At 37.3% G+C, this 25,117-nt stretch overlaps 1 protein-coding gene across 6 annotated transcripts; it reads right to left on the reverse strand.

The window, feature by feature from the left end:
• Nucleotides 1–2,015: 2,015 nt before the first annotated feature.
• On the reverse strand, nucleotides 2,016–22,360 carry HERPUD2 (HERPUD family member 2). 6 transcript variants are annotated; one of them, XM_040545650.1, is made up of 8 exons: nucleotides 21,956–22,360; nucleotides 16,582–16,659; nucleotides 13,164–13,277; nucleotides 11,092–11,249; nucleotides 5,390–5,515; nucleotides 4,737–5,060; nucleotides 3,442–3,556; nucleotides 2,016–3,029 (listed from the first exon to the last, which is right to left on the reverse strand). In XM_040545650.1, the coding sequence occupies exons 1-8, from the start codon at nucleotides 22,100–22,102 to the stop codon at nucleotides 2,868–2,870; spliced, it is 1,224 nt and encodes a 407-aa protein (XP_040401584.1). In that variant the 5' UTR covers nucleotides 22,103–22,360; the 3' UTR covers nucleotides 2,016–2,867. The 6 variants fall into 6 exon arrangements, with proteins under 6 accessions (XP_040401584.1, XP_040401586.1, XP_040401587.1 ...); XM_040545652.1 differs by lacking the exon at nucleotides 21,956–22,360 and adding an exon at nucleotides 20,438–20,490; XM_040545653.1 differs by lacking the exon at nucleotides 13,164–13,277 and having other exon boundaries at nucleotides 21,956–22,310.
• Between the last annotated feature and the right edge of the window lie 2,757 nt (nucleotides 22,361–25,117).

Here is a 25,117-nt window from a genome sequence, read left to right on the forward strand (position 1 = left end):
TCTAGTGCTTCTCTCGCTACCTTAACACATTGTGAAGATGTTGAATACGCTAGCATAGACATGCTAGTAGATGCACAGACCTCTTCTGAATGTTGAGTATCTGACATTTCATGTCTTTCTGTAAGGTGAAGGAAAGAATGAATTTCAATCATTTTCTGTATTCAAAGATGGTGGGTGATGCACAGGCATGTTACAGAACCATTAATACTAAGTCACATCCTGCGCTGCCCAAATACTCGTGCCTTATTTCATCCCATGCTACAGATTGGAAATCATTCAACATCTAGCTTTGCCTATGCCATACGCTATATAATTGAGTTTTGTTTTACACTATAAGACTTTCTACAAGAAGGATATACAGATATAACTGTTTTCCTAGGGTTTTCTTCTCTATCATGACTTGTTACATATTCCATGCTGTTCAACTCTATGCCAAAATCACTCAAAAACCCATAAACAAAGACCTGAGCCAACCAATTTTCATCAAGCTCGTTTTCTGAGAAGAAAGAAAGTACCTCTTACCTCAGCCTGCTCTTTAATACTTGTGAATAATTATTCACAATCACATCCTCTCCCCTCTGCTTTCAACTTTCGCTGCTTTTTGCTAATGCTTCATCTCTTTTTCTTATTTCTTACTTGTTTCTCTCAGTAACAGTCTTCTCATTTTTCCTTGCTTAGATCTCAGTAAGATTCTGGAAGCACAGAAGTTCAGTGACATTAAGATGTTCTCACTGAAATCAGGCTTCTTTAAGTCATCACTCCAGCACCATGATCTGGTTAAAACACTCAGACCAACCTCCCTCAATACCTAACCAACTATCAGGATTTGCCATTTCACTGTCTCAACTTTGTGTAACCTATAATCAAATTTCTCCTTGCCTCAATACAAGGAAGCAAAGTAACTATTTTGCCCTTTTTAACCAAGTTGGGGTTGGCAGAGTAAGAGCCACTTTCTTAATCTAGTCTGCTAATAATAGAAGCTTACTGCCAGAGCACAGAAAGCGAACAGATACCTGAACTATTACAATGACAGCAAGAAGCAGTTAACACCTGTTAGTAGCTGGACACCAGTAGGTCATAACTGCACAGGTTATACAGACATTAACTGCAAGACAAGACAAAAACCAAGCTTTTGGGAAAAGTACTAGGAAGAATACACACACCAAATAGCCAAAAGCTTGTCAATGCATTCCAGAAATAGCAAGTCTTACAACATCCTGGAGTGTCACTGCGTGCCATCCCTTTAAAAACTTAAGTTTCTATAATAGTTTTAAAATACTGGTCAAGTTAGATCCAAGTTAAAAGGGTGAAAGAACCTAAATTGAGAGCAGATCCCCACAGTCATAGGGGAATAAAACGTATTAAACATGATTTATTCATCATTTCTGCCTATTCAACAAATAAAATAATGCTTTAAAAACATCTATTTCTCCTTCTGAAAGATTTAAGCAGAGTTGTTTTCTAAGGTACAATATATTCTCTTTAAGCTGTCTAAAATCATTGTTCAAGTTTGGTTTTTCCAGCTTAAATTCAACTCTCAATGAAGCCTAAAAATCCTGACAGATGTTTCAGAGTATAAAACTAAGAGTTATTTTAAGTTTAAATCTTCATTGCACAGCTTCAGCAGTTTGTCTTGATAGCAGAAAACAAAACCTTATTTCTCAGCCGTTCAGACCTATTTAAGAGCCTTGCCTTGTACCTGAAAATTAAAAATCTGCTTAAGTTTTCTATTGGTTAAAGTTTAACTGGATCTTTGCAGATATTTTGAAGTTCGGTAGGACACAGTCGCTTCAGAACTAGGGACAAAAAAATAAGTGAAACTTCTTGACTGATTAAAATTTAAATATAACAATTGAAAACTGACAGAAGCACTATACTATTCTCACATACAATTTTATTTTTTTGTCTTATTTTAGAAGGAACAGAAAAATAAGAAAACATATCCTGATGATGAGATTCTTCCTACCTGTAATTGCATATGCACTGCTACAAACATAACACTGTAGTCAATATCAGTAATGCCACCATGATTAACTTTATTCCACTCTCAATCATATCCTCATCCTTCACAATGCACTGTTTGCATTCAGATATGCATATAAACATCCAAAAGTTACCATAACAGTTTTTATTAAAAAAACTAATTTACATGTTTTTCCCCAGTACATCTATGTTTTTTTTTTTTTTTTTAAAAAGTACTGTATGTATCAAACATTTAAGGTTTATCCCATCACTGCTGATTCTCTTTGAAGAGCTGTCAACCATCTCAAAGTTTAATGAACTTCAGTATAGCCTCAAGACAAAGCTTTTAGCTTTCTGAAGATATGAGAAGAGGCTTAGTATTTTGTGGCATGAAGACAACATGCCATTAGCAAGTAATCCTGGTGTTTACAGCATTCTTTTGGGAATGATATAAACTCCAAATCCCAAATGATAAGTCATACCCTGCATAAAACTAACAGAAGATACATTGAAGTTATTCAGATGAATAGACAGCATTTGGAAAAGTCTGCCAACATTCATATTTTTAACAGCTCTTTAAAGAGGCAATGGTGCAGACTAAGTACAAGGTTTTTGCCTCAGTGTAATACACATCTGAAATTAAAAACAAAACATGGAAGACCAATATCTTTACATTTCATTCTTCAGAAAAAGAAGAATCTTAAAGAAAGCATTTAGTAGTCCACTTGTGCTTAAAATATGCGATGTATGAGAAAGCCAAAAGAAAAAAATACACATTTTTGTACACCATGATCAAAAAGATAACAATATAGATTTTCTGAAATTGCACTGTATTTAAAACCATCTACAATCTGCTCCACTTCTATGTATGGCTACTGAGACTGCCTGACAGTTCCTTTTCCATTTTAATTGCCAACCTGCGGAGGCCCTTCAGGGATGAGTGACGTGAAGAAAGTTGTAATAAAGGACCAAGCAGAAGCCATGAATCCAGGCTGCTGCTCTATATTGGCATCTTCACCTGCATCTTCTCCACTGTCTTCATCAATCCCATCATCCATAAGTCGTTCCTTTAAAAACAGAAATTGAACAATTCAACTGCTTCCTTTCAGAGCTCTGACAAAAGCTAAGAGCAGCATTTTCCTACATTAAGTTTTCTCAGAATAGTCTCCTGAAGAATAACTAGCACAAAGAAAGTCTGTGATTGACAGTGATCATCTCTACTTCAGACTGGAAAGATACCAAATTTAACCAGCCTGCATAACAGAGAGGATAACACTGAAAGCTTTCCGGTTGAACCAGCTATATTTCACAAAGCAGTCAGTCCTTCTGTCCAGACATCAATACTCAACTATTAAGAGGAAAAAAAATGAAATAACATTTTCCTGCTTAATCATTACCAACTCGAGATTTGTGCTACAGGTAGTTACATATACTTTACAATATAACACACAGAAATCTTAAAGATATGTCTGCTCTTACCATCTCCTCAAGATCAGGATTATTTGCATTTTGACCATCACGGTTCCCTTCCACATTATTGGCTGCCTGTTGCTGGCCTCCCTCTTGCCTAAAGGGGAACCATCCAGCCTGGTGTCTACATAAGAAAATGGAACAGCTGAAAAACCTTGTGAAAGGAAGAATTTTCTCCTACCTACTCTATTAAGTTCTTCAAGTGCTCGCAAATGGATGAAGCTCCTTGCATTTTTCCAAAAGTTTAACTTCTAGATAGAATGGGTATTCTTTGATATCTGGGTTAAGAAAGGTCTTGCTAGGTTTCAGCAGCACTGTTCATAGCACCCTGTGCCAGAAGATGCATAGCTTTCCATAATTAGCTGATTAAATGTTTAGAATACTGGGGGGCTCCTCTTCCCCATTTTTAAGTATTTACATTTTATTATTTTTAAAGGTAGCTTTAGTTTTCATAGTTCAAAGTTGACTTTCAATTTAAACTTGAGCTAAGGCTTGAACCACATTACCATTTTAAATTAAGTAAGCCTCTCCTACATTTTCAGATGTCTATATTTGAGTTTCAACTACCACACCTGCATCAGAAACAGAACAATCCATGCAAGTATGCTCATAAAGTCACAAAGATCAGACTACACGTAAGTAAACTGTCAATGAATGACATCAGTCCAAAACGTCACATTACTGTCAGTTTTCACTTTTTAACATCATTAAGATATTTTGTTTCACTAAAGGAACTGATGACTACAGTATTGATACATCTTAATAAAATGGTCTTCATGATACATCATTAAGATTTTTTTTTTAAGATGTCCTTGCAATTCTGCCAGATATGACATCCGCTGTTGAAGTAGCTCCCTTATCTCTGCCTAACACAATTTACTGCAAAATTCTATACATCTGATGTATAAATGAGTACAGCTCTGCAGTTTTCCCTTCACATTCAAGCAGTAAAGTTTAAGTTTACACAAGCATACACTTCAGTTACTCCATGAACTTCCCTCCTCATCCCAACATCCTTAATTTCCATCCTTAAATTCTACATTTCTACAATACTGACCTGTAAATATCACCAGTATTTAAGCACACTCTTTTAAGTGGTAACCAAGTTACTGTAAAAGGTTCCAGAAATGCTTTTTAAAAAAACGGCTTCTCTGCTCATTTGAAATTCAAATTTGTACACACCATACAAGAGAAGCAGAGCCTAAACTTTCACATTTGAAACATTTCTCAAAGTTTAAAAGATTATACACTAGCTGTATAACCCGTGTATCTGCTCTGCAGCTGTACTTAACTGTTGTACTCACAAATAAACCAGTAGCATGGCTCCCATTACCATGACAAACCGACTGAAGGAAGAATAGAAGTATACAATGCTCAGAAGAATAGCTGCTCTAGAGAAAGTGTACATCCAGTCCAGCCAGTCCCGGTTGAAGTCCTCCTCATTAACTACTGGGCCTCCCTGTGCATTCATCTGAACATTCGGGTTTACAGGCCTGTTCTCTTGGACAGCTACATTTGGCACTGCTGCAGGCTCATTTGCAGGAGCACGTTGTGAATTTACAGCCTGAGCAACTGCAGATCTCGCTGATTCAGTGCTGGAAGTCACTTGGGCTGAAACAGCAGCTTGGCTAAAAAAGTCAAATAAAACTTTTGTCAAAAAACATGCACCAAAATGTCTAAACCTATTCTTGCCTTCTTTCCTACACTACTGAAAGCAAAGTTTCAGACAGTACAAATCAAAACAAAAAAGCACTTTTTTCCTTAAATCTTTACTTATTAATACAATTATCTAAATCCAATACAAAATTGGATTTTGTATTTAGTTGCACAAAATTTATCACTATAAAAACAGCACAGCCAGACAAAATAAGCACAAATACTTTGATGCTGTAAACAATATTTAAGACTTTCCTTTCCATAGTGTAACTCAGCACTACCTAATATAATACAAACTTACTATTGCATGTAGTACTGACGTGCATACATTTGTTGCCACCATATCATCTGTAAGGGACTGAATGCAGGATATATAGGAAATCCTCCAGCAGATACACCGTGGCCTGGAAACTGGTTGCCTATATTGCTGTAAAAGGAGTAAAAGAAAAATATTCAGTTCAACATTGCCATGTTCTAAAATGCACTGAATTCTAGAAGAAGCATTCTTCATTTGTCCCCCTAAAATGACGCACTGAAGTAACACAAACACGTAGCAAGATCATCCAACACATTCCAAAAGAGCACAGAGTAAATTAATAAGTGAAGTTATTTCTATTGGAAGAAGATTTATGATTTTGTACTTAGATGTCTGTCACTAGCTGTGTCTCTGGGATAAACAGCATGTTAACAGCTTGTTAACTGCAGAAATGTATTCATTTAATTCCTTTTAAGTTCAGAGGTCAGCCTTACAGGAGCTGTAAATACAAAACTTACTAGCTCTATAGCTTTCTTTTACAAATGAAACCTGAAATATCACTAATCACAGACACGAAGAACTACATATAAGCAAAGACAGCAAAACTAACTTTTCAGATACAGCATCTGAAGACCACAACTAAGAGAACACCACAAATAACTCTTACCCCTTAATACTTTAATTAAAAGGGATTCTCCTACAGGCTTTTAATTCTGTTTCACATGCAAGAGATACAAAGCTCCTATACATCAATTTTAGTTTTGGTTTTGTCTGCTTTTAAACTTATTAGCCTCTCCTACCTCCTAGAGCATATAGCATGTTTTGGCAAGATTTCCAACTCTTTCCCCAAAGATTTTGATGTAGTAAACTGTAGTATACAAGGACATCTTTCAGGACAGCATGAGAGTACAAAGCATGAAGAAAAGTTTATTCAGACTGCAGGTAGCAAAAGCTGAGACTGCTGTAATTGTACTGCGGACTACACCTGTTCCCTAAGTAAGGCACTCCCTGCAAAGATATTACCAAGAGATTTCATTAGTCTCCCAGGCATTCAGATATACAAGACATGCCCAGAAAGAAAGGTGAGGGGAAGACATTAAAATCTTTTTCCATCTTATACATGAAAGAGTACCTCACTAATTCTGGACAAGAGCCTGCTACATAACTCCATGCATGACCTCTGCTAAAACTCGGTTTGTTATTTTTGAATTCAGTCATTGCTTGTTTTGACAATAGTTTGGAAAAAAAAGTAGTGATAAAGCAAAAGCTACGCTCCTGATACCACAGAGATATTCATATACAGTACTCTGTTTCTTTCATAAACTGAAAGGGTGAACTGGTAGCCCTGTTAATGAGCAGTTTCTGAAAAATTCATGTAATACAACAGCAGAGCTTTCAAGCTCCTACACAAAAAACAATCATACTTTTGTCTTTATGGTTGCAAACTTTAAGAATGTTTTTCTAACCCTTGAATTGGCAAGCACTTTGATAACTAAAATTCCTCCAAAATTCAGAAAATAACGACCCTCAAAATGTAAAGATAGTCTTCTACATGGGTATCCTAAGTTCTGTGTCATGACAAATCACAGAGCAATATCTCAACTACAAGCAGGAAGAATTCCGTATGGGGATGAAAACAGGAAGAACCACTGTTTGACCACACTTATTTCCCTAGCTCAGTCACTGAAAAACAGCGCTACCTCAGAACTCGGCAGTGAATTCTGCAGGAATTCACCTTCCCTCCTTCCCCCCGAGAGTTTAGGCTCACTTCTCTTTAAACGTACTGAACAGAGCTCAACAGAAGTTGTGAGGTCTTAAATTAATAGCTCCAAACAAAACATGTATTTTAGGAATATAGGATCTGAGCCTCAATTTTCTTCCAACTCTTTCTGAAGTTGCTTTCTCAGTATCTAAAGCTTAAGAGGAGGTTGCAGAAAAAGAAGCTAGCCAACCAAGACAAACCACAGAAGACTCCAGTAATGTTCTTTCCTCTCTCATTAATGTATTTTCGCATTTTGTTTTGTTTTTGTTTGTTGTTTTTTTCTGTTTTGTTTTAAATTGCTTTTCTAGATGTGGCTTTTTGAGAAGCACGCCAACTTTTCAAGTTCTGATGTCATTAATGAGAAGTAGACATCAATATTCAAAAACTGGTTTCTGCGTCAAAAAAATCAAAGTTAGGCAGATTTTGTCAGTGACCTATTACAACTGGCAGACTATTAAGTTAATTTAAGAAATTCAGGAAAACTCTAAACACAGCACAGAGTATTCCAGTGAGAAGAACGTCTCCAAAGGAAGATGCTCTTCCCAGCCAAGCAAGCTGGCTAGCTGTTAGAAGGAAAAGGGAAGTAGCACGTGCTTTCTCCTTATCTTTTTTCTAGAAGGAGGAGAAAAATGGAGTATTTCAAGAGAATGGCAACAACAGCACAAGAGCAGGGAAGCAAAATTGCATAGGCACAGATGTTTCAAAAATATAACAGCAGACTGCAGAAGAATAGTTAGGTATGTCAAAAAAACAGGTTTTAGGTTCAAATGCAGAGGTAGCTTCAGAATATCCTGAAGAGGCACATTGCTCTTTCAGTGACTATAAAGCCCAGAATTACTACTTTCGGTATATGGAAGAAAACTAAAATGATCTAAGTGGGCTTTATTTAAAGGTAATGTATCAGAACACATTAACATTCTGCAGTTACTTAGCTGGTGTCATCATGAAGCCATTGCTCACCACCAGCGGAAAAAAATTATAACTTGAAGTTTTAACTTCAAACTTAGAAGCTCAGTCTTTATCATCTTGCACCACTGACAATAACTGCATTTGTTTAACATCCTTTAACACACAAAGATGCCTCATTTACTATTAGCCTCACATGAGGCTAAGATATCAACTTCAAGTGCTATTTCAACATCCTCCACTGTATATTTGCTACTTTTAGAAAACACAGACTGAACAAGTGCTACTGATGAAGCAAAGTTAGCATTTGTGTGCTGGAACATTCTGTATGCTGTCAGTATGTCATTTTGTTGTCTACTTTCAAACATTATTATGTAAACAATAAGAAAACATTTTATTAGGTGGGCTGCCCAACTTGACAAACAATCTCCTTGTCTTCATGTTTCTTATCTGTTTATTGCTTCCATGTACTCCCTAATCTGAAATGCAAGCCATTTTAGGATTGAGTTCAGTTTGTACCTGCACAGAACAGTAGGGCCTTGAACTAAGCCAATAGGAGCAAACACCATGCTTACTCTCCACAGCACAGAACTGACTTGGTAGAAGCATAGACTACTTGTTCAGTCCCATCTCAAATGTGGATGTTTAGAAAATACCATTTACAAAAATCCTAAAGCAACAGAGTACTGAAATATTACAGAGAACATTTTAAAAATCTGATTTAGCTGTTTTCTCATAGGGTATTCAACTTGGACACTGAAGTCTTGCACCAGAAACTAAGAAACATCAAAACCATCACTTAACTGCCCAAAATTCATATTTCTTATTTGTACTAACTACTTTACTAATGAAAATGTTGCAAGACGCCCAAGGAATTGGACTCATGTATTTTCAAGTGTCTAGAGACACTTCCCCATCAGTAGAGTCTATAGTTCATCATACAGCTAGAATAAAACTGCGTTTGGTCATGAAACCAAGAAAAATCCATAAGGCAATGGAAGTTTCAGCTACAGATCTTCATTGTTCTTAACAAGCCTCAGTCCATGTATAAGTTACATTAATACTGAATTTCATTGCCCCAGATGATGTTTAAGAGTAGCTGAAAAAATAGAAGGCATTTCTTTTTGCTAGAATACAGGTAGCAGAGTGCTGAAGCAAAAACAGATGCATCTATCTGAGAGGCTACTGACAGCACTAAAAAGGGCATTTCAAGAAGACAGTGGACTACAACAGGTGCTAGCCAAGACTTACTATTTAGGGTAGAGCCAGTGCCTAGTAGTCCAAAGCAAGGATATACCTAAGGCTCTGATACTATACAACTAAATTGCTTTTACAAAAAAGAAACAACAACCACACACACTAAGATTATTTAGGGTGCATCTATTCTGGCATTTGTGATTTCTGTTCAGATCAGGTCTGTGCTCTTGAAACTAGTCTCCAGTCATTTCCTCTCACTAGTTTTTTTGGTTGCACCACAGAATACTCTTGGATCACCACCTGGATTCCTTTTGAATTACACTAAGTTGAAAGATATGATTCAGACACATTGCTAATGCACTTCAGCAGCAAATATGCAACTGTGCCAGCTGATCAAATTAGACCTAGTCCAAATAAGACAAAGTCCTGAAATACATGCAGTGCTGATGTCAGGTTCTCAGCACCTCCTTCAGTCTATAGAACCACACCTCTCAGTCCACATCACTTGCCAATAGAGAGACAGCCTTAGAATAACTTAATAAAAAAATATGCTCTTTTAAACAGTCATGTCTTCTAAACTGATCCCTCCTGTATTTTTTTTAACTGAATTTCTTCAGCTAAAAGGCTGAACAACAGTTCTGTTGTCTTTCTCAAGTCCAAAGGCTATCCAGCTCGTCACGCATACTGATAGAAAAAACTCATGCTCAGGGTACATATTTGTGAAAAGCTAATTAAAAAAAATAAACCACCTTAGAGATGAATAATGCAACATGCAAAAAAATTGCTTCCAGAATTAACTTACAGTACACTGAACTGCAGTCAACTTAGCATCACCTAGGTTTGTCACAAAGGCGAGCATAACCACTTCCGCAAAGATTAATGTGGTCAGAACAACAGAGTACTCCACCCATTGCAAAAGAACTCTCTTCCCAGCAGAATACATGAAAACTAGTAAGACTAGTAAAGTCTACACAAATTCTAACAGAAGAGTAACTGAAAATGCATTTAACTTTGGTTAAATTAACAGTTCTTAACACATTCTTCCCAGTGACAGAAACAATTGCTACTGTTAGTAGATTCATAGATTGTTTTTGTGGGTGTCCCCCACCACATTCTTCAAAATCCCTGGAAAATAAACAGCACTATACTAGAACACCTTGTGAGAAAGAAGTCTTGAAAAGTGTTCCCTGAGGAAATGACAATTATCATATCAGAATGCACCATCCTCCCTTGGAAGAAATTTTTAAAGGGGTTTATAAGTTGTAAAGGTCATGGGTCATGCAGGCTAAAAAAATTCTTAAAGATGCTTTTTAAGTGGGGGAAAAAAGACAATTTTGAAAGTTAAATACCAGATGTAATCAAGAAGTAAACACACTGGTTATATATGAAAATATTTTAACTTTGTACATTCACAAGCACTTACGGGTACTCAGAATACCTCATTATTTCTATAACTGAATCCAATATGGACAAGTGAAGAGTTGCATCCCATTAAAAAGTCAAAAATTAAGAACCATCACATTTGGTAACATTTTAGTCTTGATTATTACAATAGAGGACTAGAAAAATCAACCAGACAATCATTTGATCACTTACATTGCTAACTACATCCACTAGATAAACATTGAAACTGCCCTCATCAACAGAAAGTTAAAAGCAGAAAGCATAAAGTGAAAGAGAACAGTTTGAAGGGGAGCACCAAGAACACTTACTCTTTGAATGACTCCTGTCTTAAAACATTAATGTTCATAGACATTTCTAAACGTGACTTATGCTTCAAGATGAAGTAGCCAAATCATTTTGCAGAGTGTGCAAGAATCAGTTGTAACAGAACATTTAAAAAGAGTATGGAAAAGATGAGGATTGTTTTAATTTCACTTACCCTTGCATTAAATAAGGGAACTGGTGGCTTGGTATGGGATTGCTTTGTGCTTGTGGAAGATTACGATGCCTCACTCCATCTGCACTAGTGTTCAAAGATGTAGATGAATCTTCTTGGTTTGTGGATGAGGCAGCAGTTGATCCAGAATGGTTCATATTCTTTAAAATAAATAAAATTGACATTGGGGATATTTTCACTACAGTAACAAGAGTTTACAACCGTGTCTGAAGAAAACTGTTTTATTGTGTATATAAACAGACAAGTCCACTGGGGTTTTATTGAATCTGGCAAGCTTTTAGTAAAAAAATGCACTCAGGTGCACATATAAAAAAGTGAAGTTTCAAAAAGCTGCACTGAACTAAAGCTTAATTCAGAAAAAAGTACTTAGCAGCAACAAATTCTAGAGGCTATTGTTAACAAAAGTAACTACAAGCTCAGGTTATGAATATCAGAGACAAGTTCCTGCTGTAAAATAAAATACCCCTCCCTCTGTCCTTGTTTTCAGTTTCCTCTTCTATTTTTCTAATTAACCTCTTCACTGTGCCAGCTGCACAATCCAAATTACTGTGCCAACGGCTGGAAGAGCGAATAACAGAAAAGTAGCTGGGAACTACTTAGGCTCCAAGAAACCCATCTAAATAGACTGTCAGGACTTCAATGTTTTCCAAGATAAATACTTAATCCTAGAAGAACAAACAGCTGGCTCTCCTAGGTTACATGTCACCAGAATAAGACTGTAATTTGGCCATAGAGATGCATTATTTTAGTTTTATTATATCCCCAAACCCTACTGCTAAGCATTATTTTAATGTTTACTCAGTAAAAAATCCTCTTCAACTTTGACAACTCAGGAAGTGAGGAGCTGCAATTATGTAAAGACATCCGTATCACATTTGCCCTACAAAGGAAAACAAGAAAAATTTACCACTAGACAGGGGGAAAAAAGCAAATGCAAGAATAAAGGCCATTCAAGCTTTGGGATTAGGTTGACTTTCAAAGTATTACAAATTTGACGCCGTGCACACTGACTGCTTTAAGCAGTCATTAATAGTTATTTAAATTCATTATTTACAGCAATGTAGCAATAAAATAAAGGAAGCCCTCTCTGTATTTCTATTGCTGTTTGCAAGCATGAACAATGTAAATACTATCCACTCTCTTCAACTGTTTAAAGTGCTACTTTATCTGTCTGTTGAACAGCAATCAGAAACAGTACCCTATCAATAGAAGAACCAAGCTTATTATTGAAAGGGTAATCTACCCACCACTGATGAAGACTAACGATTTTGTACGCTCTCCTTTCTGACTAACCTTCACAAATCACTTACTGATACTACCCAGCTCTGAAGAAAGCCAGGAGAATTACAGTGATGACAAGCAAGTCATCAACAGAAATATTACCTTCACTTCTATTAAAAATGAGTACAACTAAAGAACACCACCATTTCCCAGTTCCAAACAGAACGAAGTGAAGGGTGAATGGAAGAACTGCAAACACACCAAAAAAGGGTTCTTTGAACAATTAACTAAAAAAAATTAAATGACAACTTTCTACTCCTCATCACCTTACAGACTATCAACACTATGACTACCTTGAAACTGAGTAAGTACTGTCCAATTCTTGTCAAGCAGAATGAACACTGGCCAAGTACCACCTCTCTCAAAACAAGGGCACTAAATTGACTGGTCTCTCTTCAGTAGAGGAGATATTTGCAGAACTAATCAGAACTCAGTTTAAAGTCTAAATACACTAGTCAGTTTCTGGCAAAGATACAGCACATTTTTCTCTCTCTCCGTGTTCCTGTTCCATAAAGGAAACGTGGAAAAGAAAGAATAGCTTAGAAAAAGTAGTGCTTTATCATCTAATAAACATGATGGCGTTACTATTTGAAAGTTCACATTTATTTAAAATGACATCCTTAAATAATCAAGTCTAATTCTACAAATTCATATGACATACTCTACTTTCACCACACGTTTTTACAGTCAGATTTTAGGAATGAGAAAAGAACTTGCTGGAAAGCTTCCTTGCTGTAGAAGAAATTCATGTTCTGTGTATGAAAAAAACTCACTGAGCTACTGCTGGAGGTTGAAGCTCCGTGACCACCTCTACTGGTGCTGGGTTTTGGAGAACTTGGGGGTGTCCGGGAAGTACATACCAGATGAACCATATGATATTCATCTTGCTAAAAATCAAAGAGATTGAAGAGCTAAAGTAACAATATTTGCAAAAAACAAGCAAAAACTGTGTTTAAATATCCCCCTTCAAAGTTTCGCTTGTATTCAGTATATATACATTAAACAAAACGGACACCACAAAGCAAAAGTTGAGCCTAGAACAAGAGAAGCCTCCTGTTTCTCAACTAGAAGTTTTCATAGTAGCTGTCCACAATCACATACTAAGCATTCACTTACCCCTAGTTTCCCCTAAAATTGCAGTATAGCAGAACCAACAGAAAACCACAAGGATAAACATGAGAAAGCACAGATGATGCTTTGACTTTTATTTTGGGAAAACCTCACTCTTTGCAGTGCTCAAAGTTAAGAATGCCTACATTTGCGTTGAGATTTAATGAGAAGCATTATTCAATAAAAGTCATGGTAAATGAAAAATGTAGGAGCTGGAATTCTATGAGCAGTCCAAGATAAGAAAAAAATACCAGCTATTGCCTGCACCTCACTGCAGTCTAAGCTCAACCCAAGCCTATCCTTCCGGCACCACCCATTCAAAAAGTCCCTGCAGATATTCCACACCCAGGGAACACTATTCAAAGTGCTAAACAGGGCTTCAGTATTTCTAAATACTTGACAGCAAGAAAGGGAACAAGTGGCACCACTCAAAGCCACGCCAGCAATGCAAATTATCAGCCTACACCAATTCTTCATGAATATGCTCCCCCATCAAATATGGATGCTATAACAGCTTCAATCTGAGGCTGTTCTACTATGTCAAATGAAAACAGCCCATTATATCAGCATGCCTGAAGCTCATATGGCCATAGCAACAAGAACAGCTATGACTGTATTTAAGTTGCACGCTATAGCTTCCTAGTAACCAAATTTTATGTACAAAAATACTAGAAAAAATATTCCCTTCTGAAATCAGCATGGTGCAGTCAAGCTGCAGTATTTAATGTGATGGCATTTAGAAATACTGCTTGTTTTCAACTAAAAAAAAAATAAGTGTGCTTTCCACATTTTTAAAGTTTTAATCTTTAGGAACAAAAAACTAGATAACTGCTTTTGTACACCATAGTGCAGCCCAGCTAGCACAGCCTATCCATACCCAGACTTTTCAACCCCTCTGCACATAGCAGTTCCTAGTGGCAAGCATGGCCTTGCTTTCACACAGCCACTTCCTACAAGCCGGTGACAGCACACAGTGATCAGAGAGCACTGAACACCAGCCATCAGCATTGTGACCAAGCCTTTCACCTAACTACTTACCTTCTTTGTACAGAAGGCCTTATGCCACTTGGAGAAGTAATGGAAGGCAGAAATATTGACAAGCTTACAGTGTACAGCTTTATTAAATGGGACAATTTATTGTAATATGTTTTTATTCCATATACAACATGTCTGATATCACTATGCTTAAGGAGTCCCACAACATCCAGCCTCCACGTGTTTTATATCAGCAAAATGACACCACTCAGTATCTAAAAGCAAGTATCATAAAACTAATTTGAGAGACTTAGTAAATCCTCTGATAATATCAGGAACTTAGATCTAGACAATTAGGAAGAATACAGCAGAAAATTAAGTTTAAATTCAGAGCAATCATACTTTCTTTTTTTTTTACAAAAACTCAAGCAGAAAGAACATCTCTTCTTCCAACAAAAGTTTTTAACTTTGTACTTATGACTAATTAGTAAGTTTCTGTAACTAAACCCAAGGCCTATACCTACTCAAGTGCCTTTAAAATCGAACACATCCCCTGAATATTAAACACAGACATTAGTTAGTCAGAAGTCTCTTCTCTAGCACATAAAACAAGGCTCGAAGTTGTTTGTGTTTTCTAAAATCAGTCTGCTGTAGGCAGGCCAAGTGAATTTAAGGGATTCAGACTGACTGCATTTTGCCCTTCGTAAGCATAGCTATGCTGTGAGCTATGTTAGATAACCATTTTCATGAATGTTTAAGCATTACTGGATATATACTGGATGGCAATATTTCAGGTGCAGTTCTGTAATAAAACTACAGAGAGTAAATTTTAATCTTTTGGGGTGAACACAAACTATGTAAAGTTTCTTTCACAATCCAGACTGTGAAGGAACAACAGCTTTAGCCTGTTCAAGCAACACTCAATATTCCTCTGCATCTTTTTCTTTACACATAACATAGAAATTCAGTTCCCCACTTTTACTAAAGCATTACTCTCTTTTGGAGACCTTCCTCCGTATTAACATAAAAATGTAACTAACTCTGCAGTTTGCACACTGATTTTAACTTTAGAAGTTTGCCAAAAGAAGTATTATTACCAACACTCAGGTACTGTACTACAAAGCTTATATATTTAATATTAAAAATTGTAATAACTGTTTAATGAATTAATATATTCTCTAAATAGAGCTATTGATCCTGGTCTGTTTACAGGAAATTTAAAGAATAGTCAACATTGCACTATGTTTTCTGTTACCATCAAAATCAAAACACACAAAGTTCTTGATAATCTTAAATATCATATTGACTTAAATATCGTTTATACATTAAGAACTTTAACTTAATGTCCCTATTATTTTGTAGCATCCAACCAAGCTATTTAACCCAATCAGAGAGCCAAGTGCATGTATTTCAACATTGCCTATGTAAGATTCCACGTGTACTCAGGACTTGGATTTAATTAGCATGTTACCTAAAGAATCCAAAGTCAGACTACTAAAACTATTGGTTTCCATGATAAGCCAGCAGAATAAAGGAAAAGTTACAAAAAGAAAAAAAAGCAAGAACCTACAAGTTTGTAAACGTTAGCAGGAACAGCTAATACCTGACAAATAAAGCCAGGACAATAAACAGATTTCCCAACAAAACCATTCAATTTAGAAGTCTTTTCTTGCATATAGATGCTTTATCCTTATTTTGCTTACACAAGTCCTGTTTGGTTTTTGTGTTTTAAATGCAAGTTCTTGGATTTAAGAATGTACAGGAAATGAAACAATGTCCCAAACTAACAGAATTCTATTAAATGATCCCACTTGAGTCAAAGCAGTTAACTGTCCAAAAAGAGTCATTCTACATTGCATATTACCTGTTTGGTACTTGGATAGGCTAATCACTCTCACCATTTGGAAACATCCCTCAATCCACAAGTATCACAATCCTACAAACAAGGGATACTTGAAAATACATTTTCCAGAACATATCAGCATTATATGTTTCGTCACATTCTATCTTACCAATAAAAAATTGAAGTTAAACAATACAAATCTAAACTATTTCCCAAAAAGTGTTTTTGCTCAAAAAATCATATGGTGTTGATATAAAGCTTACTTTTCTGAGAACATCTTTCAGCTGCAGGTGATCAGGAAGCAGTCTGCCAGAATACACCAGTCTCTGATCCTTTGTAGACTAGGAGATGGGACAAAGAAAGGAATTTAGCTTTTTCCAGCTGTACAGATATACAGCTGGAGATAATATTTGCAGATGAGTAAAATCCCTTGTAATTCCAACCACCAATGGACAGCCTTTAAAACACTTCAGAGGCCTTGCAACTCCAACTAACAAATTACATCTGAAAAAGCTCTCCTATTATGCACTCAGCAAGAGTGCTGTAACACTTAACATCACTTAACTGGCAAATGCTCCTCAAGAAAACTATTAAGTATATTTGAAAATTCCTTTCTTTTCAGTAAGATTTGCTCTTCACCCTGCTCTCATTCCCATACACTTCTTGGGAAAGTAGATGGAAATATTGCTCGGGCAAGGAAAATAAAAACAAAAATAGTTAGTAGAATGACAGAATGATAAGTAAAATGTGCAGGAGAAGAGCATAAGTTTCAATCTCTTTCTGTATGGAATTTCTGTCCATTCCCAAACCCCTTCTCCCACACCTACCCCACCCACCAAAAAAAAAGGAAAAAACAAGAAGAAACAAGCAGCAAGGCATTAAAAATCCCTAAGAAGCAAAAGGACTTGTTTTTTTAAAGGGAGTCTTCAAGTTTTGGTAAGCTTTTTTTGCCTGGTCTTACACTTCCACACTTTAATATTGCTCAGTAAAAAGTTTTTTTTTTTAAATGGTATGCTATTTGTAAGGCAGTAACGTTTAATTATTCTCAGCTGAGGAGATCATAACAAAATTCTTGTTACATGGAAACTGCATTTGGGGTACCTATCTACAGAAAGGTGTCCAGTACAGTCAAGCATCTAAGTAACACGCTGTAACTTTGTGAATGAACAGTTAGTTTAAAAAAAAATTGAAAGAACTTTAAAGAAAATCCAACTATTACCAACATAAGTTCATTTCAACTACTTTCTTGCATTAAGAATCAATCCAACAGCTTTTTATCACTTGAAGTAGTACTAACCTAAGCAAATGCTAGATGAAGAAATCTGGCCTACCATCAGTGGAACGGATATGCATTATCAGCATGAAATATTTGAAGAATTTCCCCACCACACATACAGCTAGTCTTCCAACACCTCTCCCCTTTCTCTTGCATCCTTCTGTTACCGATTCTGCAGTCATAGGCGTGCTAATACTACGACCCAAATTGCTGAAAATCAGACCTATAAAATAAAAAAAAAAAGCTTTCCAAGAAGTCCTGGTATTTTTTCTTGCTGTAACCTAGTCCAGCAGAAAACAGAAGAGTTACAGAACGTGATTTTCCCCCTAAATATTCTAGTCATATCACAAGATGTATAGATGCTCTAAGCAAAAACTGTAAGGATACATTGGATGAGAAGTTTTTGCTTTTAAAAAAATCCAAATTCACATTAGATGTCCATGACTAAATACATGCCTTTAAATAGGCAGAAAAGGTTCAATACTATATGTGGCAAGTTAGCTGCCATCACTTATACTGAAGAATCATTTTCTTCATTCTGTATTTCCCTCTAATTAGTGACATAATAAACCATTTTTATAAGTCTCACAACACAGAACTTAATTTGCAGCTCCAATGGATAAATAGTGCAACAAATTGAAAGTCATCACTGCACTATTTATATTTAAAAAAAAAAAATCAACAAAGAAGCCACTCTCTCATACCAAACTAAGTTCTTTTGAACTACACCATTTTGTTGGCTGCTCCTTTCAAGCAAGAACAGGCTGCTAACAGGATACAAGTTTACTTGCATTTTGTATCGGGGAAAGGCCTTCTTAGATAAACTAGAATTTGCTGCATGTATCAAGAACACAGAAAACTTTGGTTTCCTAAGTTAGAAGCTTGCTGCTTTGATCAGTAGAACCAGAAGAAAAGTCTCAGAAACCCCATTTCTGGATCCTGAGAGAGGTACTCTGGAGATTAATTAGAACAAGTAAGCAGTTAAAACAAACAAGAAGGCCTAACCCAAATACTCTGTATCATCATCCAATAAGGATGGGGCCACACTATTTTTGCCTGTCCCACTGATAATGCAGCTTCCTAACCAGGTTAGAATGACCCTGCATATCTACTACATAATCCTGAGCAATTCATTTCATCTCCCTTAAAAACAGAAAAGAAAAGCTTACTTATGTTGAATACTGATAAACACATTAAGACCTCTTCTTCCTGCGTTAGTGTCCCTGGCTTAAACCCCATGCTCCTCCCCACTTAACTTAAATACCTAACCATGCATCACAGGAATTACCACTTGCAATTCTCATGGTTAAAGCCATCCTGGAATTCTGAAGCGTGGGTTTGTTTGTTTTTAATGCAGATGGAAGAAAAATAAACAATAATTGTTTAGTAATAGAATAAATAATTCTTGTGATAAACAAGAAAACACAGCAGTGCACATATATGCCAAAGCAAATGGAATAGGCATTCAACTCATCCTCTGCCAGAGGAGATTCGCTACCACAGCTCCTGCTTCGAAGAAAAACGTGCTCACCGCTAGACCAAATGATGAACCATGACAGAAAAAGACTTCAAAAATAATAATAATAGAGTGGCCCCATTTTCAGAAGCAAATTCAGAACATCAGATGAAACGATTCTAGAACCTAAAGGCTAAAGGCTCATACCTGAGATGGATGGAAAAAGATGGTTTCCTGATCACAATCCCAAAGTTATGAATTTAAAATCAACAACTCGGTGTTTTTTTTTTTCCTTCCATTTTTCAAGCAGGATTCCTTCTGCAGTCTTTGGTCCAAGTTAAATATGCCAAGAACATTATCAAAACAACCAAGCCTAAAATGATGCAACAACTTCCTTTAGCATAGTCTCTAATCTATCTCCACTTTCAGTTACAAAACATCTGCTACTTGGTCACTCAGCCCCTCTGCCACAGGGAATAAAAATACAAAGAACCACATCTGGTTAGAACTGTGGGCAAAATACATGCTAGCTGACAGGTACAGGGGACAAGAAACAGCAAGCTTAAATCAATGTTTCTGGGCATAATCAATACAGTTGTTAATGTGCTGAATGCAAGATCTGCCAGATCTGAGACATACAGGTTGGCTTTCCAAGTTTTCTTAAATAAAGATCTCTTTTAGGGAAGTTATAACAAGTTATTTACAAATATCAACTTTAGTATAGGCCTGCAGGCTAATTTAACACTGATTTAAACCCATCTAGCCTATTCAGTGACTTACTAAATTAAGTATGCCAACTTTAACAATGACTAACCCAATTTAAATCTGCCTATACTTGGCATTTGTATGTACTTAAGTCATCCACACAAATTAATCTAATAAAATCACAAACAACACTGCCCCAAAGCCTAACTTCTCACTTGCCTATGTCAACCATCTCATTTGATAATAATATACTCTTAATAGATACTAAATTCAGTAAAAGTATTTACCAGTTACCATTAGTTTTCCAATTAGAAAAGAAACTATTTTACCTATGTGTATAGGAGAACAAGGTACAAGCCACACATGAGACTGTACACCAGCAGTAACAGCTGATTTCTATTTTGCACCCTTAATTTCAAGAACACTGCAATACTTGTATGAAGCATCTGTGTTCTGATGTACTCTAGCACTTTAAAATAGCGCAGTAACGTAAGTTGTTTCCAGGATCTACCACATTCATGGAACATAGAAATCTGACTGACAAGCTTCTGACACTACTCTGCTTAAAAAAAAAAAAAGGAAAGAAAAACACTCCTAAAAGCACAGTTTTAAATAAATCTGAAAAAGTAGTAAGATTATGTCAAAAAACATATCAAGACAAAGATAAATTTTTCAATTTTACCATACGGAGAAGACAACTTTCTTCACCTCCCATATTAGATTAATTTGAACGATCTATGAAATAATAATATTGTGTTTAGTTACAAGTAAAGCTAGTAAGCACAATAAATCCAAATTAAATTGAATTAGAGATAGCTTTCATTAAAGAAACTCTTCCGTTCTTTAATCCATAATAGTTTGGGGAGTATTATGAACTACTCTTGTGAATTTTAATAAAGAGGGGCGTGTTGAGGAATCCATTGTCAACAGAAAAAAAGACATTTCAAGCAACCAAAATTTAATATTGTAACACTGGTTAAAACAATGCAACATAAAAACCATTTGTTCATTAAGGATTCTTCCTAGAAGCCCAATTCAGCAAGATCACTGGATGAGTCAGAAAAGTAGTGTTTAAACACAAATACGTCACAGAAGGACATTCTGGCAAGGAAGCAGCAGTCAACTGAAGTCACGTATTTGTTTCTTTTACAGTGGATCTGCTCTCTTAGAGGAGAATTACTGAGAACAATAACAACTAAATCCACAAATTCTTAAATATCACTTAACAGAACTCAATCTACCAGTGATACTGCCTAAAAATTGTTGACTGCTGTTCTCCTGCTTTCTCCAGAAGGAAGAAATCCTTCTCAGACACAAAGATATTGTTTACTTCCACTTCCACCCTCCTCCCCACCCCCAAAAAAGAAACTAACAATGCCACTAGTTAGTATTCACCTCATTCAATAAAAGAATCATTTACGATATAAATGGAAGCTTTGTCTGATGTTTTGTACAGCAAGGTCTAGGCCCTACATGCTGCTGCAAGGTAGAGGGAGAGTCAGCACTGCCTTTATATGGTTTTCTGGAACAAATCTTCATAAAAGTCAAATGCACTGTTTTGTATAACTGCCGTTTAGTAACACTACAGTTTTTCATAACTGCTAGATTTAGAACTTACAGAACTTCAAAATAAAATGCATTTTTCTTGGGGACTAAAGAGCTATAGATTTTTACACAAAGTTTCAAAATAGTCACAACTGTCATACAAGTTTGTAAACAAATGAGAAGACAGTTTTCAGCCCTGACTCAAAAAACATCATCCCAAAGGAAAAAGGAAACAATTCTGGAAAGGTTGCCCAATTGGATGTTTCAAATAATATTATGAATAATCACCTACCTGTTCCACCACCATCTAGTGAACTTGGGGGTAACTTTAGCTACACCACTGGAATCATTTTAGAGAGAGCTCTTATATTTACAGAAATGGGTATAGAAGATAGCTACATCCCAGTTCCTATAAAAGTAGAGAGCTAATAAACATCTTCAGCACTACCACCTTTCAGAATACTGCTTTTTTTAACGGTGCAGAAGAGAAGCTAGCTTGCATTTGCTGAAAGCAGAGAGCCAGCCACTACACTTACAGACACAGCTCTGGGGAAGCAGGTCCCTTGCTTGTTTACGCTGCAGAGCGCCCAGCCTAAACCCTTGCCTACAGCCCAGGCCCCACGGCACCCCCGCACAAGCTGTCCCGACAGCTCACCGGCTTGCTGGGGTACACCTTAGAGAGGTGCGACTTCAGCTTGCCCACGGTCCAGTCCAGGAAGCAGCTGACGGTCTGGTCGGTGTACTTCTGGTTGGGGGCCTTGATGATGAGGGTCACCGGGGGACCCACGACGCCCTGCTCCATGCCGCCCCTGCCCCTCTCTCTCCCCCCCCCCCCCCCCCCCCCCCGGGGCCACACGAAGCCGCTGGAAGCTGCAGGAGCTCAGGGCGAGCTCAGCGGCCGGAGCCCAGCTCCCTAAGACGGCCGGGGACGCCCATGGCCGCGCTCCCTCCCTCTCGTAAAATGGAGACCGGAAGCGCGGCCTTCCTCTTCCTCCTCCTCCTCCTCCTCCTCCTCTTCCTCTTCTTCTTCCTCCTCCTCCTGCTGCCGCCGCTCCCCCGCACGCCGCTGGGGGGCGCAATGCGCAGGCGCGGGGCCGCAGGGCAGCGGAAGGGGGGGACACAAAATGGCGGCCGAGGGGGCTGGAGGGAGGGGGGGAAAATGGGAGGGGGTTGAGGTGATGTCGTCAGCGAGCCCCTTGTTAGCGGAATTAAAACTTTGTTATCTGTGTGTCCTGCCTCCGTCACCACCGTCTGGGAACGCCTCGGCCTGTTTATCCTCGCGGGGTCGCCAGATAACCGTGTTACAAACCTGAATGGCACGGGAAGGGGGTGCGTGCCTTATGTCACACAAGAGGCCTGTGTAAAATCATAAAGCATGTTTCTGGAGTACCGGTTTAGCTTTGTAAACTTGTAATCACCCACATGATTTTCAGTTTCTGAGAAGAAAATCTTTTAAAGAGTAACCTTCAAATCTGACAGACAAAATGACAAGGAAGGGAAAGTTAATATTTCTGCAGGTGATCCCTGCAGTAAAGGCTGTTCTCATTAACTAGATCTAAACAACAACTTGCTTATAAAAACACTTTCAAATATCTATTAAACCAAGAAACAAAGCTGTGCTATTTCTATCAATCTTCAGATGTAATTACTGAAGGCACAAGACTTTCTGTCAGGTTTAATTTTTCAAGAAGAATCACAGAATCACAGAATATCCAAATTGGTAGGGACCCACAAGGATCATCGAGTCCCACTCCTTGGTCCCCCCAAAGGACCACTCAAAAAGGAAAAAAAAAAAAAAATCATATGTCTGAGAGCGTTGTCCAAATGATTCTTGAATTCTGGCAGGCTCGGTGCTGTTACCACTGCCCTGGGCAGCCTGTTCCAGTTCCTGACCACCCTCTTGCTGAAAAAACTTTTCCAGATATCCAGCCTGACCCTCCCCTGTCACAGCTTCAAGCTGTTCTTTTGGTTCCTATCACTGGTCCCCAGAGAGCAGAGCTCAGAGCCTGTCTCTCCACTCCCCTCACGAGGAAGCTGTAGACAAGGATGAGGTCTCCCCTCAGTCTCCTCCAGGCTGAACAATCCAAGTCGACTGTGTCCCTTTAATGCCAAGGAATCAAAGCATTTTTTTAATCTCAGCAGTATGAACAACAGGCACAGAAAAGGTTGCTGATAAAGAGAGGGCGCCAAGGAACTCCAGTGTCTGGAGGGAAAGATGAAAAGAAGAGCCTGAAAGAGTATCATTAGCACACAGGACCTAATTCTTTATTTTAAATAAAAACAGGATGCAGACAACAGCTAACGAGAGAATTTGTGAAAGAGAAAATAGTCTTAATCTTTGTGTTTATTGACTTGTAATTAATTGCCTCTACAAGCCCTCCTTCGCAAACATCATGTTCGAGATGGAGCATGGGACCTCTGTGTTTCTATAGCAGCTGTTATTCCTGAGATGGCTTATCAAATCATAAATGTGGACAACTGGTACTTGACAACACCTTCAGATATAATATTTAACATACTCTTATCAGTTTCCCAGTACCCTCCCTTGTTATAGAAGAACAATTATTTGCATTTGAAATTCTGAACATACTGTCATTACCAGGGCATGCAACTTGAATTCCCAAGAATTTCCAAAAATAGAATAGAATTTCCAAGCACTAGTCAAATATTTGTACATATGATGTACCAAAATGGATCGTCTAGGTGAGCACTTGCAAGGATTAATACACAAAAATCAAGGCAAATTATAAGTTTTGCATTTAGGATGGTTGCAATTGTATTGCTTGACAATTCACTTCTCTACATACAGATAGTGTTTCTATAGCACATCGCCTACTGTGAAACACTCCAGTCTTGGGATGACCAAGAAATCTCCTGAGCCACAACCTAAGAACAATAAGCTCTCTTACATGGTGTCATTTTAGAAACTGCATGATATGCTAGTTCTAGGAGCATGTCCCTGTACCGTGCACACGCTCTCGGGGTCAGAAATGCAGTTGTGGTGATCTCATTGTAGGACTAAAACTTTAAAGCAAGTAAAAAGAGTCTGACATTAATTTACATTCCAGAAAACATTTTTTGAATATACATTGTGTGGCGTTATAAAGAATCCCACCAAGAAAGCATTTGGTATTTTAACATACAAGATATGTCATTATTCTTACTACTTGTCTGACTTGACACACCATGACAAAACCACAAAAAGCTTTTTGCATTTATGTTATCTTTGCAATCTCTGTAGTTCAGAGAAAAAATTACAGCAAATCATCTTCCAGAAACTGAATGCCAAAACTTAATTCTTTTTTTTTTTTTTTAACTAAATGAATTCATACATTAACATGTTATGAGAGACTGAGGGATCATCTTCTGACTTTAAGTGCCTTAAACAGGTACCTGATTTGAGAGTTTAGGTTTCTCATGCAGCCTTTAGACTATCCAAAGAGCAGTTCAGAGTATCTACAATCCTACATCTGTAGGCTCTTAAACTAAGTTAGGTACAGAAGATAGACTGTATCATTAATCTATGTTGATATCCATTTATCAAGTTGGAATAGACCAAAACCTCTGGTTATTGCCAGTAAAATATCTTCTCCATTTTTTGATTTTTTTTTTTCTGATAGAGCAATGAGTGCGCAATCTAAAAAACTTTGGACCACATTTTTCCTTCACTACCCTAAACAAACCAGTAGGGTTCAGCCTAGGAGCTGTAACATGAAGCAAAACCATAGCAGTTACAAGCTGCATTGTAACTAACAAATTCAGCTTCTTATACTATTTATACTAATAGTTGGGGTCATGTGAAATTACTGACCTGTAA

Source organism: Cygnus olor, chromosome 2, assembly GCF_009769625.2.
Source record: "Cygnus olor isolate bCygOlo1 chromosome 2, bCygOlo1.pri.v2, whole genome shotgun sequence".
Lineage (NCBI taxonomy): Eukaryota > Metazoa > Chordata > Aves > Anseriformes > Anatidae > Cygnus > Cygnus olor.